The following is a 14,943-nucleotide window of genomic DNA, read 5'->3' as shown; positions in this document are numbered from 1 at the left end:
GCTTTATGTAAAGCATAGCACTCCATCCTTAACAGACAACCAGATCTTCCAATAATATCCCAATTTCCCACTTCATATTGATTCTAGTCACCTGAAGATTAAATGATTTTTTTTAAAAAAACCTGCTAGTTTAAGACCAGAGTTCAGACTGTCTCATGTTGGCTCAAGCTCTACAAAGCTGAGAAATGAAAAGATAAGGTTGACATTTTAACAGGAATGATGCTATGCAATGTCACAAATTGTGCTTTCTTACAACTTACCACCCATGCGCCCACACCTTTGCTTGTTTTTTCAGGCCCAAATCCTGATGTGGAGGATGGATTGCCTAGGACCAGCAAACATGTCCCATGTTGTCCTAGTCCTGCATTGTCTTATGAAGCACCTGAGCCTTACTGTAATGCTAGAGGAATTCTTCTGCAAGTTGTGGTTTACTATTAAACACTACATTTTGTTAAATGTGGCCATGCATAGCTGTGGGATGAACAGCTGCAGGGTGGCTGTTTGTATGTGTTAATGGTGCCCATGACAGTTTGTCAGGTTTCCAAATGTGCCCCAAAACCTATGAAGATTGGCGAACTCTGGTACAGTCAGTGTATTGCACTGCTACAGGCATTGCACATGGCAACCACCAGATGGCTCCTGAATTCAGAACAATACATTCTATGAGGTCTCCTTCCAAATTAGCCCATCTCCACCCTCAAAACCACCAATGCAGTTCCTGCACTTTAAGTATTCCAATCAACCATGTGGAATTATGTTCTGCACAAAATGTGGCTGCTGCCTCTTTAATTTCTAAGCTCCAATACATGAACCACTTGACATATATGAAGTCAGAAGCGATGCTAACATAGCATAACAGAATTGTAGAGTTGGAAGGGATCCAGAGGTTTATCTAGTCCAACCCCCTGCAATGTAGGAATCTTAACTAAAGTATCCATGACAGATGACGATCCAACATCTGCTTAAGAACCTCCAAGGAAGGAGAGTTCACAATCTCCCAATCTTCCACTGTTGAAGAGCTCTGCCCCAAAGTTCTTGATAGATTTGAACCAGTCCTTGGAGTTCAAAGCAAGGAGTTTCATGAATTTTGCTGCTTTTATAGCGTTTGTAGAATATCCAGTGCAGTGACTGTGACACAAAGTCTTACCTATCCCTATAGTTGCTATGGGAAGTTTCGGCCTCAAACAATAGATACCAGTTTAACAGAGCTCTTCTCCAGATAAGAGTTTATACCTGAGATGGTTTGCTTCCTGTGACAGATGAAACACCTTCTGATGACGAGAAGTGCTTGAAACTGTTGCATTGTTCTTTTCCAGTATCAGCTTCTATAGCACTCCTGAAATTAAAGGAAGCAGAGGGATGTTTGTTTATTTATATAAACTGGGGCAACCCACTCAGCTGGGCAGGGTAATCATCATCATCATCATCATCATCATCATCATCATCATCATCATCCTGGTCAATAACTAAAGTTTTATGGGAAACTTGAAACAAAAATGAAAACCATGATATAAATATATCTCCCAAGACAGATGTATACCAACAACAACAATTGTGGCCTTCAGTGGCAATGTAATCATGTCCTACATGCCACTGCTGAAATCTGAAATAGCTCTAGATCAGGCATCGGCAACCTCCGGCCCATGGGCCGGATCCAGGCCACGGAGGCCATTTATCCGGCCCACGAACAGCCCGGTCACTGAGCCGCCCGCTCGGCAAGTCCCCCGTGCTGCACAGTCGCCGGAAATCGCTTCTGCACAGGCGCAATTTCCAACATTTGTGCAGCCGCAGAAATGATTTCCAGCGCCCCGGACATGGGCATCGCGGTGCCGGAAATCACTTCTGTGCATGTCCAGCCGACAGATGATAGTCTGTTGGAATGCTCCAGCCCATGGCCGGAAAACATTGCTGATGCCTGCTCTAGATGAAAACTGGAGAGCATCCATGGCGTTATCAGCTGGCAGGACAGTGGCTTTGGGAATACTGATTCTCTGCAGTGCTTTGAAGGGGAAGAAGGAGAGTTTTTCCATGCTCTGCCTTTGCTTGGAAAATTCTCCCTTTAAGATCAGTAAGATTGGGACTTAAAGCAGGAGGGAGAGTGAGTCTTGCAAAGCCTTTTGAGGGTCTCGCCCTCTTCCCTTTTATGTCCTTAATCTTATACCAGCCTTTAATCTCCACCCATGGGTTGATGAATGGAGATTAAATCCTGCTGCCTAAGCGAGTGATCCTGTTCCCTGCTGAGAACAGGAACATGCAGCCAATGTAGGAAGGTGCTGAAACTGAATGGTTCCTGGGGATTGACCATGTAGGAGGCTTCTTAGTGACAATAGTATTCTGCTTAACAATCCTAACATGTCATTGTCTTTTTTATTGCAGCTTTTGCCTGCCTTCTGAATAGAGCCCTGGGGAAGGGAGGAAAGACAACAGAAAAAGCAAAGCCAAAAAGGGTGCAGGGCAGAGGTGGGGGAAGAAGAGGCTTTCTTTAAAATATAAAGTGGGGGGAGGGAGACTGACAATGATTTTGAACAAAGGGGAGAGTTTGATTCAGAGAAGCAATTTTTTTTGGGGGGGGGAGTCTGGAGAGACGGAAGAGGAATAAATGGAAGAAAAAGCTCCATCCTGGGCAGGAAAAGAACTAGAGGAGGTGTCTTGGGTTATATGTCATGATGAGTTTCCCTGCTTTCCTAGGCATAACCCACCCAGCATGAAGCAACATACACACCATATTTTTCCGTGTATTGGATGAGGTTTTTTTACTCAAAAATCCCATCAAAAAACTGGGGTCGTCCAATACATGGGTAGTGGCATGGGGGGGGGGGGGAGCGGTGCGCCGCCAGCCAGCTCATTGGCGGGAGTGCAACTTCCCTCAGTGCTGCTGTGTGTGCTCCCTGGGTCATTTCTTGCGTATGGCGGCAACGGGGGAGGTTGCGCTCCCGGGAGTGCAACTTCCCCTGATTCTGCTGCGCGCAGGAAACGATCTAGGGAGCGTTTCCTGCCCGCAGCTGCGTGGAGGGAGAGGCTCAACAACTCTGGTCCATCTCCTCTCATTTTCCTAAAATTGAGTCCCCCAAAATAGGGGGGGGTCTTATACAAGGGGGCGTCCTATGGACAGAAAAATACGGTACTTCATATTTTATAGAGCAGGGAATTTTCCCCCAGTGCTAATTCATGCCCAATTCATTTGGCCCATGATGCTGGGATCTGTGTCTCCTGGAGCAAAAGAGGTTTCCCACCCTTGGTGTAAACATAACCTTCAAGAAACCAAAGGAGCACAAGTCCTCTGCACTGGGACTAGATCAATTCCTGAGTTAAGAAAGCGCCCCAGAAAAGACAAAAAGAGTTACCTTCTTGCCTCCCTTTTTTCAAAGGGGCCTTAAATTAAGAAAAAACAAAAGTATTTGTACCTGTCAGTAGGCAAAGAGCTGGCTGGCAGTGTTCCCATCGGCCGATGCTGTAGGGCTGGACTCTGCTTGGCAGAGTTTGTTCCTGATGGGGGACCACGATGCTCTGATCAAGACAGAAGAGAGAGATTAGAAGTACCCTGCACATGACAGTATTTTTAAAAGGAAAAAATATGTCAAATATACTACTTTGTGGCTTCTGGTTCTGCTCTGCCTTAATGGAGCCAACCCCCATGACAGCGGGAGATTGTTGGCGAAGAAAAAACAAGAATGATTGAGGGCAATTATCCTTGCAAATTACCCCCAGGAACAGGGAGAATGAGCTTTACTCGCAGTTTGTCTTGGTACCTGACTCTCGCTCCGGCATGGAATGCTGGGGGCAAGGAGACACTGAGCATAAAAGCACTTTGCCTGCCAAAACCCCTCCAATGTCACCATTAAGAAGCAGAGGTTCTCCTGTTAATTAGAGTTTAATTGGACTAAAGTACTGACATGTGCTAGAAGAGATGAGATCACAAACTGTGGAACAAACCAACTGCAAGGACTTTAAGGTTTGAACTTGAGATAAGACTTCATTCGGTGCAAAAGACGGTGGTGGTGGAGAGCCTATGGTTTTTTTATTTATAGTTTTATTCTCTACATTTATGATTCGGCAACCCTCCTCTGAATGTTAGTCCAAATTATACTTGTACAAGCGAGGATGGAAGAAATTGGATTATAAATATGGAATATAACATCAAACGGAACTGTATGTGAAAAAAGGAAAAAGGGAGGAAAGCTCTATTTTGCAAAAGGTTCATGATGGAAACTTAGAGCTGACTCTGCCCCATCCTTTATTATTTACAAAGTGAACTGAATAACATGAAGAGGACTTGGAATTCAATTTAATTGGAAGTATAATTGCTCATATATCTTCAGTTGGAAGGAAGGATGAAAGGATGTCTGTGAACTGCCAAGGAATTGTTAAGATTCTTTATTGAGTTATCTGCAGTTTGACAGACTGCTCTTCTTCCCAGGCTGAAAAAAATGGTGACAACAGGTTATTTACTGGGACAGAGGGATACAGAAATTTTTGGAACAACAATGGGATATTAGCTCTGCCCAAGGCATGACAGATAACAGCAACAACCAGGGGAAAGAAAGACATAACATCTTATAAGGACAGGAAGAAACACCACGGACAAAATAATTGCCACAAACAGGAAGAACAAGTTTGAATTCCTCACTTGTAGTTTTATAAATCATTTAATGTGTCAACACGAATAGAATTTATTAATATTGCAGTTGTTATTGAAATTAATAAGTTTTTGGAATGGAGAAATAAAGAAAACCATGAAACCATCAAATCTAGGATGCAGGGGGCAACTTTCTCTAAATTACATAATTCGGTATTTGAACAATTGGCATTAATAATTATCTTATAAATTGATATTGTTATAATGAGGCTATTTTTGGACTGTAATTGAAAACTAATAAAAATTATTACAAATATACTATTGTTTCCCGCTGCTCTACCTAGACATGAAATGTTGCTGCTAGCCTCATAAGGATTCAATTTACTGTCTGAGAAAGGTCCCTAAATACTAGGCGTGCACATGAGCTATGTATGCATTCTGAATAATTAGGTGAACTGAGGTGATTTGGGATAATCTTTCATGTTACAAGGAGTGTCAAGACAGATCAGTGAGTGCCCATCTTCTGGGTTGCCTCAGTTTTTCCATAAAATTAAATGCATGACCATGTTTTTATTATCACTACTATTTATTAAATAAAGAAAGGTTAAGACTTTTTCTTTTCATTAAAAAATTGAAATTCCCTACTTGATGGATCTGCTTGACTATTGTCAGGCTTATGGACTCTGGAGGGGGTTGTCTGCAAATTTCATCTACTTATGTGAAAAGGAATAAAGTTGCAGCAGTTCTTAAAATCCCACATTATATTAAATGGAGACAAAACAGGTTCAGTTTTAAGAGATCTGATTTGGACATGGATAATGAATCAAAATGGAACTGCAGAGTGGAACAGCAGATCAGGCTGCCTCCAAATGCTAGACACAAGACCAATTTTGAATCTTAGCAGAATTATCTGAATAAGGCATTACTGGTGCCTCTGCCTCCAACACAGCATACACAGTGATTAGATGAGAGGTGGCAAAACGCTCCAAATGTTGTTGGATTCCAACTCCCATCAGCCCCAGCTAGCATGGCAAATGGCTAAGGATGATCAGCACTGGAATCCAGCAACATCTGGATTCCTTTTCCCTGGATTAGATGCTCACAGTAAGCCCAGCCACACTTACAAAAAGAAATGCTTTCTGAAACATAAGGCGCCTCTGCCACTCAGAAAGGAACAAAGCATATTCAAACAAAACAATCTCCCTCAGTGAAAAACCTTAAAGAATAGATTTTAGCCCAGTATGAACTGGTAAATCTTGGAAGAAGCAAAAAGGCTTGCATAACTTTTATTCTAATGTCACTAGGTGTGCTGAGTTAATGCCTTCCCTCCTTTAATGCAAATTCATTCACATCTGCAATACCTTGTGGTAAGATCAATGGCCTTAACACTATTCATCAACATAAGATTTCTACATTAGGTTCCATTTTCCCAGCCATGCAAGAAAACCCTGTAGAGTTCAGCACAGGATTGCTTGGCCTTATTCCTATGAAATGCCTTGAATATCCCCGCCCCATGAAGACAAATGTCAACATTTTCTCCTGTTTTACACTCAAGAGTTTTAATTAATAAGCACAGGTAGGGAAAAGGCCATCTGTCTGTACTCATTCCTCTCTCCACTGCTCACCCTCTTCTGCCTGCATTTTTACTTTCTACATGACTGGGGCTGACAAGCTTCTGTTTTGAGCAAAATGCTAACATAATGCTTTGTGGAGCATGAAGCACAATTTGTTTTTCTTCAAATTAAAGGGACTATTGGAACAAAAAAGAGAGAAAGTTAAAAGTTGGCATTTCTAGATGTTAAAAAGGGTTTAATTGTGGGCTTTTAATTTCTAGTTTATGATGTTTCAACTAATGGAAACACAACAGGGAAAAGCAAAGCCAGTAGTAGTTAGAATGCTATAGTAGATGCAGGTTCAAAATCTGTTTTTCTTTCTTTGATTATAGTCCTACTGATCAGTTAATGGATGGAGGTATAGATCATCCTTATGAAACAGAACATAAGAAGAACCTGCTGCCAATGGTCCATCTGGTTCAGCATCCTGTTCTCACTGTAACAGGACCCGTGCACAAGTCCACCCTCCTCTCCAGCAATTTATTCCTACTACTTAACCAATTCCTGATCCACAAGGCCCTCTTATTCCATGGCTGCTATGCTTACTTAGGAATCTTTGGTGAACTACCTTGTCAAAAGCATTTTGAAAAACTGAAATACACTATGTCAGGCATCCCCAACCTGCGGCGCTCCAGATGTTTTGGCCTACAACTACCATGATCCCTAGCTAACAGGACCAGTGGTCAGCGATGAATTGTAATCCAAAACATCTGAAGGGCCGAAGGTTGGGGGTGCCTGCACTATGTTAACCATTTCACTAATGCTTGTTGGCACTCTCAAAAAACTCTAATACGTTTGTGATATGGGACTTGCCCTTGCAGAAACCACACTGGCTCTGCTTCAGCAAGCCTTGTTCTTGTATATGCTTGGTTATTTAATCCTTAACAATACTTTCTGCCAGTTTCCCCAGGACAGATGTTAAATTAATTACATGCCTATAATTTACAGGATCTCCCTGGATTCAGTTGTTAAAATTGGTGTTATCTTGGCTAGTTTGCACTTTTTAGGTATGGAGGCTGATCTTAGGTACAAGCTACTTATTTTTGTTAGAAGATCAACCATTTCACAGTTGAGGTCTTTTGAGAACTCTCTGGCTGATGCCATCTGGACCTGGTGACTTGTCAGTTTTTATTTTGTCCATTAGGCCTAAAACTTCATATCTTGTCACAACCATTTGCCTAAGTTCCTCAGATTCCTTTCCTGCAAAGAAAGATGCAAAGAATTCATTCAGCTTCTCTGCAATCTCTTTATCCTCCTTTAGCACACATTTGAATCTCTTGACATCCAAAGGTCCAACCTCTTCCTTAGACTAGGGTTGCCATATTTCAAGAAGTAAAAATCCAGGTGACCAAGCAGCTTGTTGTTGTTGTTGTTGTTTAGTCGTTTAGTCGTGTCCGACTCTTCGTGACCCCATGGACCATAGCACGCCAGGCACTCCTGTCTTGCACTGCCTCCCGCAGTTTGGTCAAACTCATGTTCGTAGCTTCGAGAACACTGTCCAACCATCTCGTCCTCTGTCGTCCCCTTCTCCTAGTGCCCTCCATCTTTCCCAACATCAGGGTCTTTTCCAAGGATTCTTCTCTTCTCATGAGGTGGCCAAAGTATTGGAGCCTCAGCTTCACGATCTGTCCTTCCAGGGAGCACTCAGGGCTGATTTCCTTAAGAATGGATAGGTTTGATCTTCTAGCAGTCCATGGGACTCTCAAGAGTCTCCTCCAGCACCATAATTCAAAAGCATCAATTCTTCGACGATCAGCCTTCTTTATGGTCCAGCTCTCACTTCCATACATCACTACTGGGAAAACCATAGCTTTAACTATACGGACCTTTGTCGGCAAAGTGATGTCTCTGCTTTTTAAGATGCTGTCTAGGTTTGTCATTGCTTTTCTCCCAAGAAGCAGGCGTCTTTTAATTTCGTGACTGCTGTCACCATCTGCAGTGATCAAGGAGCCCAAGAAAGTAAAATCTCTCACTGCCTCCATTTCTTCCCCTTCTATTTGCCAGGAGGTGATGGGACCAGTGGCCATGATCTTGGTTTTTTTGATGTTGAGCTTCAGACCATATTTTGCGCTCTCCTCTTTCACCCTCATTAAAAGGTTCTTTAATTCCTCCTCGCTTTCTGCCATCAAGGTTGTGTCATCTGCATATCTGAGGTTGTTGATATTTCTTCCGGCAATCTTAATTCCGGCTTGGGATTCATCTAGTCCAGCCTTTCGCATGATGAATTCTGCATATAAGTTAAATAAGCAGGGAGACAATATACAACCTTGTCGTACTCCTTTCCCAATTTTGAACCAATCAGTTGTTCCATATCCAGTTCTAACTGTAGCTTCTTGTCCCACATAGAGATTTCTCAGGAGACAGATGAGGTGATCAGGCACTCCCATTTCTTTAAGAACTTGCCATAGTTTGCTGTGGTCGACACAGTCAAAGGCTTTTGCATAGTCAATGAAGCAGAAGTAGACGTTTTTCTGGAACTCTCTAGCTTTCTCCATAATCCAGCGCATGTTTGCTATTTGGTCTCTGGTTCCTCTGCCCTTTCGAAATCCAGCTTGCACTTCTGGGAGTTCTCGGTCCACATACTGCCTAAGCCTGCCTTGTAGAATTTTAAGCATAACCTTGCTAGCGTGTGAAATGAGCGCAATTGTGCGGTAGTTGGAGCATTCTTTGGCACTGCCCTTTGGCACCAAAGCAGCTAAACAAAAGTTATTCAGCTTTTTTTCTTTTTGCAAAATTTTTGACTTTTTTTGAGATTGCTAGCAGGGCCACCGCCGTCTGGCACTGCCGATCGCACAATCCCCCAACAGGGAAGAGGCAGAGGGCCAGCTCCAAACACTTGCCAGGTTCTGGCAACCCCAGTCCCAGCTCTCATTAGCATTTCAATCCTCCGTTGCTGGATGTGTGATTGTTACATCACATGTCAGTGTTTACTTTCTAGGCTTGGATAATGTGAGAACGGAAGTCAATCTTATCTCTCTTCTGCTGTGCTGTACTTTTGTACTTGTCCTGTATATATTGCTTAATAAATACTTAGAATGTATACACTCACGCTCACACCGTTTCTGCTATACTCTGCTGATAGAGTGTGCACATATCTTTTGATATGTGTTGCTACAGCGTGCCGGGAGTGAAGACTGGAGAACATCCTGAGGCTGTGCTTCAACAGGAAAACACCAGGAGAGGTCTGTCTCATACCGGGGGCTGCATGTGCCCCCCAGGCATGTTCCGACAGTTCACCTCCTGCCAAAGCGAACGCTTCAGCTTCTGGGGCACAGTTTTAAAATAAAATAAAATAAAGCCCCCCCCCAAACCAGGGCATTTGCTATAAAATGCAACACCCTCCCCCTGGATGAGGATGTAGGTCCCCCAAAAGAGGACATGTCTGGGATTTTCCAGACATAGGCAAGCCTACCCTAGACAGTCTACTACTAATGTATTTAAAGAGCCTCTTGCCATTGGTCTTAAATGTTTTCAGCAATGCACTCCTCAATATATTTTTTAATAGCATCCCTTACTGTTGGTTTGTACACCCCACCCCACAAAAGTTTGAGTTCCTTTATCTTTTCATTTGGACAAAACTTCTATTTTTTAAAAGAAGCCTAATAGCTTCTTCAGCTCTGCTCTTTAACCACACCGGCATGTACACTAGTTCCTTCCTCAGTGATGTAGTTATAACCACCAAAATTTTTGTGATCTGGACACTTGCACATATTGCAAGTACCCCTACCTGAACTCAACTTTATATTAAGCAATTTTCTATAAATCGTTAACTTATGTAACCCACAAGGAAGTATCCTCTGAACCATGTAGCATGTCTGACTGCCTAGTCTTTATTTTGCAATCAGCTTCCCCCCCCTTTATGTATTCTTGGGTCCTCATTTTACCTTCAATTTTATTTCCCTAACTCCAGGGAACAGAAAATTGGGTATATCTCTAAATTTCTGCAGTTGGCTCACTTCTCAAGCATTTGGAGAAAATAGCAGATTGTGGTGGCAACGATTCAAACCCAAAGACAAGAAAGACTACCATGAGTTGTTTTAAACGCTGCATTTTATATTGTTGTAACCACCTGGATGAAGGGAAGTAACAACAACAAGAAGAATCTCAATGTCATCTTCATTGAGTAACCATTCTCTCTCCTTTAATATATATAAAAAAATGAAATTGGGAGTGGGGGGAAATGTGAAAGCCTTTACTTGAAAATAATGGATGTAAGTATAAAAGCCTTGACAAGTAGATAAATTATTTCTTTGATATTCTGTCACAAGTCATAACATGTAAAATCAGTGGAATCAATATTGTGGCAGGTTGGTTTTACGTGATTATTATTCAATATTGTAGAAAGTCATCTTTCTGGCAAAATATCAATAGCAAGTTTAATTACATGCACAGGCAGTAGTCTGGAAAAAAGCATACTAGTATACTGAGCTAGAGAAGAGCTTCTTTTCAAGTGATTAGATTTTACATATTTATACAGAGCTGTCTGTGTAGGGAAAATACTATATGGGGACAATGCTACATTAGCAGATGGGATTTCAGAATAATAAAAAGTCATTTTGTTACTTAGAGGACTAGATTGTTTTGATGTACAGTGATACCTCGCTAGACAAATTTAATTCGTTCCAACGGTCAATTCGTCCTACGAAAAATTCGTCTTGCGAGGCACTATTTCACATAGGAATGCATTAAAAGTTGATGCGTTCCTATGGGCTCCAGGGGACTGGCAGCAGTGGCGGTGCTTGCTTGTTCCGATACTTCCAGGTTTCCCGCGGTCCGCAACCCGGAAACACATAACCTGAAGCGTCCATAACATGACGTAGGACTGTAAGTAACATTGAAAGCAGCTGAAAAGATCCAGGTTGTGACCATGTGGCAGCTGAATCTTAATGCAAGTAGAAAGTACAACAATAACATTCTTACCTTCTTCAGCAACAACAGTGAGTGTGACAGTGTTCCCTGCATCTTTGATTAACTGCACAATGTTTTCATGTGAGAGGTCTACGATTGACTGGCCATTCACTGCTGAAATTCTATCTCCCACTTTCAGTTTTCCACAGTGATCAGCTGGACTCCCTTCAATGACACGCCCAATTTTATGCGGAATCACTGAAGAATGAACAAAAGTCATATCAATGTCTCTACTACACACTGTTATATGGACACTGTTATCCATTATCATTTACACAAACCACTGCATGAGCACACAATGCTTAGTCTATGAACCATGAATCTAAAAAGTCTGTACCTTCTGGAAGAATTAACTGTGGAAGCCTCCATCTGATAGCCTATGACCATAGTAAAATGATCATCAGATCAAAATAGGTAGTACTCAGTTTGGGGCTATGGGCAGTGCTGGATTACCCAAAATGCAGATTAAGCACGTGGTTAGGGAACCAGCAAAGATGGGGCAAAAATGACAAAGAGAGGGTTAGTTTTGTTGGAATGACATTTGATATTTCAGAAAACGACAGTTTGTGATGAACTCATTGATCTAATGAGTGACGATGTTCATTCAGCTATTGTGGACGGGTAGTTCAATTTATCTGTCGACTCTACACCTGGTCTTTCACCTATTGATCAGTTGTACTAAGATATGTCTCTCACACAGATGGAAAACCTTCCCCATGTTAAAGGTTGCTTTTAGAAAGGGATTCAAAGGTTTTCCTAGCTGCAACCATGAAGGGCGCAGGAAGGGGAATGCATGTAGGGGTGGTTCAAAAGGGCCCAGTTCCAACTGAACCCAGGGGATATCCATTGCGTCTTTAATAATTCAAGTCAATTGTTTTAATTCCAAGACCTCGTAATAAGATTTAAGATGCAACATCTCTGGGCCGCCCCACTCAATAAGGCTTGCCATTGAATGAAGTAAGGTTCTCTTTTCTTATTCACTTGTTGGTCAACTACACAAAGGGGAACAAGATTCCCACTGCTGTGTGGTGGAAATAGGGAAACTGCCCACTGAATTTAAATCTCCTGCCTAGCAACTTTATCTTACTGGATCTTCCCTTTAACTGCTTAACTATTATTTACTATTCTCCAGTTTTTTTGGGGGGTGCTCCTATTAGCTCTCCAATTATTTTGAAATATATCATCAAGTGATTCTGAGGTGCCCTCCTGCTCAGCTTATGGATCTGTGGGGGGAAATTATTAAATCTACGTGCATCTGTTTATTTTGCCATTATTCTACTTTTCTGAAACCCTGAAGGTCTAAAGCAGAAAGAGACTGAATTCTGCCTAGATCCTTGCAGCTGCTCATACTCCCTCTGTGATTAGCTGCTCACACAACACTGCACATATAGGCAGTTTTTGTTATGATTCCATTCCCAAGATCCCAAGTATCCATCAATTTTTTATGCCTGCTGCTTTTTTCCACACATGTTGTTAGCACCCTGGGTGACATCTTACATACCAAGTAAACTAGAATCACTCCAAACCTTGCGTGGTAGCTGGAAGTCTGAACTGCTTTGTATAGAACTGATGCTTTATTCTAAACTATGCACCACATGAAGGAAACAGATGGGGCAGAGGTGTGCTGAGCTGTACTTAGCAAAATTACCAAATGGCATTTCAAACTATGACAGTAAATCTCATGCAGTTTGAGAAAGCCACCAGCAATATGAGATTATCTTATTCCGGCTGGTAATTAATGAAATAGCTGGCGCAAAGAAGATGACAGATAGGACTTCTAGTTTTTAACTCTATTTGATGTCTGCCCTGTTTCCTTGTATTTCTTCTCTGTTTAAATCTAATTAATGTCATATCGTGGCTATAAATGAAAGAATAATGTGGCAATATAAACATACTACACATTGCAAAATCACTACCTGTAATAATGTTAAGACTAATGTTAACTCAAGGCTAACTTTCAATTGTAAAAAAGTATCAAAGTGCAAACTGTAATGAAACGAACAATACTTTTAATGTATTCCACAAACCCTAGGCCCGCTATTATTGTCTTCCAGAACTTTCTACAAAAGCTCCCCATTTTCTGTGCTAAACGGTACTTCTTCCATTGGGTCTGGGGTGTTTTTTTTTCTTATTTTGTTTTTACGGGGGGCACAAGAATGTTTTGCATTATGCAGCATCAGGATTACACAGAAAAATTGGCTTAGTTATTAAAAACAATTTCCATTCCGATGTGGTCTAAAGCACTGATTAGGCAGCATGAAAATAGTATTTCATATTTCTAACACAGGGCACATAACTCAACAGCATCAGAGGGTGACAGCTCCAGTTCTAATAGTTTCCATAGCAACTGCCTTTTAAAAAAGAGGATGACTCTCCAAGTACTGACCTAGTAACATTGCAATAGCTCATTTTTACACTGCTCCTTACTACTTCATGAAGTGTACTGTGAGAAGACAGTTTACATACAAATCATTTTTAAAAGCATAGTCTCAGACAAAACAATCTGAAAATAACCATTATATACTTGCCTTTTTCTATGCAACTAAGAGTGGGGAAAGAGTCAACTATGAAAATAGTCCCAAGTGTCTCCTTCCCTCTCTCACACACACTTTTAAAAAATCACTCCATTAACAGCAACAAAAAGAACAGCTATTGAGAAAATAACAGGATTTATTGTCAATGAAACCCAAAAGGAATCCAGAAATGAGCATTTTTAACAAAAATGAAATTGGATGAGTTTAAACAAATCTGTCATTTCATTATCTGTATTTTGTTTTAATTTTATGAACAAATATTACTAAAACAATATTCTGGGAAATATATAGAATTTTTTTGTAATAGTTATTCATATGAGGTAGGGAAAATCAGAAGGTGTTCAGGAAAATATAGCTGAGAATTTGTTCTTAAATATATTCTTAATGAACATGAAATGAACATTTTATAGTTTTGGTACTAGAACAATAAGGTTTCAAAATGTATTTTTGGTTGACATTTGACCAGAAAATGCCAGGCTTACCCCCTTTTGCCTTTAACAGAAGCATAATAGTAATAATAGTAATAAAACAGGTGAAACTCTTCACATTCACTATACATCAGATCTGATCTGATTAAGTCTAGTATCTTTGTTCAAGTGCCAAGTAAGGATACAAATCCACTATTGCACACATGGACTCCAGCTTGACCAGAAAATGCCAGGTTTTCCTGAGTTAAGTCATCTTTGTTGTTAAATGCCACACACTATGCTCTCCCCCCCCAAGGAAACACTGTAAAAATATTCCATCTATGCCACAAATCTATGTCTGAGGGACAACTAGCTTTCTGAGACCGCATTTAATTTACTACCCTATTACATAGGGTTTTAAGATGGATAACTATAAAAGCAGCAAGCAGGCTAAAACAATACTAAGAACAGCAAACCAATTAAACATTTCCAAGTTAAAATGCCATGGGCCTAAGCAATTAAAATGTTTTCACCTGACAAAGAATATTAATCAGGATTGGTTTTAGGAGGACTGCTCCCAGAGAAGGTATTCCAAAATCAGGTGCCACAACAGAAAAGGCCAGATCACTGGTCACCACATGGCTTAACTCAGTAAACTAAGATGCATGAAAAAGAGCCTTACCAAATGACCATAAAGAAGGGGGCACTCCTTGGGATACCTCAGTCCCAAGCAACAGGGGCCCTGATAGGCACCCCAAATTAAGCCCAGAAAGACACAGGGAACTAGTACAGCTTTTTCTTAAAACTAGGAAGATATGCTCTGAATAACCAGGGTCAGACAACAAGGCTAGCTGTTTGTTTTTTGTACAAAATGAAGTTTCGGAGACACCTTCAAGGGGTAGCCC

General features: G+C 41.2%; 1 protein-coding gene across 4 annotated transcripts in view; it reads right to left on the bottom strand.

Moving 5' to 3' along the window:
• MAGI3 (membrane associated guanylate kinase, WW and PDZ domain containing 3) overlaps positions 1 to 14,943 on the bottom strand; it is a 141,471-nt gene that overhangs the window by 16,572 nt on the left and 109,956 nt on the right. For all 4 annotated transcript variants that reach the window (XM_035122261.2, XM_060277153.1, XM_060277154.1 and 1 more), the window contains exons 16-18: positions 11,110 to 11,295; positions 3,405 to 3,507; positions 1,234 to 1,336 (exon numbers count right to left, since the gene is read on the bottom strand). In XM_035122261.2, the coding sequence (XP_034978152.2) occupies positions 1,234 to 1,336; positions 3,405 to 3,507; positions 11,110 to 11,295 (392 nt within the window). The remainder of the gene's footprint in view (positions 1 to 1,233; positions 1,337 to 3,404; positions 3,508 to 11,109; positions 11,296 to 14,943) is intronic.

Source organism: Zootoca vivipara, chromosome 7 (genome assembly GCF_963506605.1).
Source record: "Zootoca vivipara chromosome 7, rZooViv1.1, whole genome shotgun sequence".
In the NCBI taxonomy this organism is placed as follows: Eukaryota; Metazoa; Chordata; class Lepidosauria; order Squamata; family Lacertidae; genus Zootoca; species Zootoca vivipara.
Note: the sequence above shows the minus strand (reverse complement) of the source record. Positions and strands in the feature narration are given on the sequence as shown.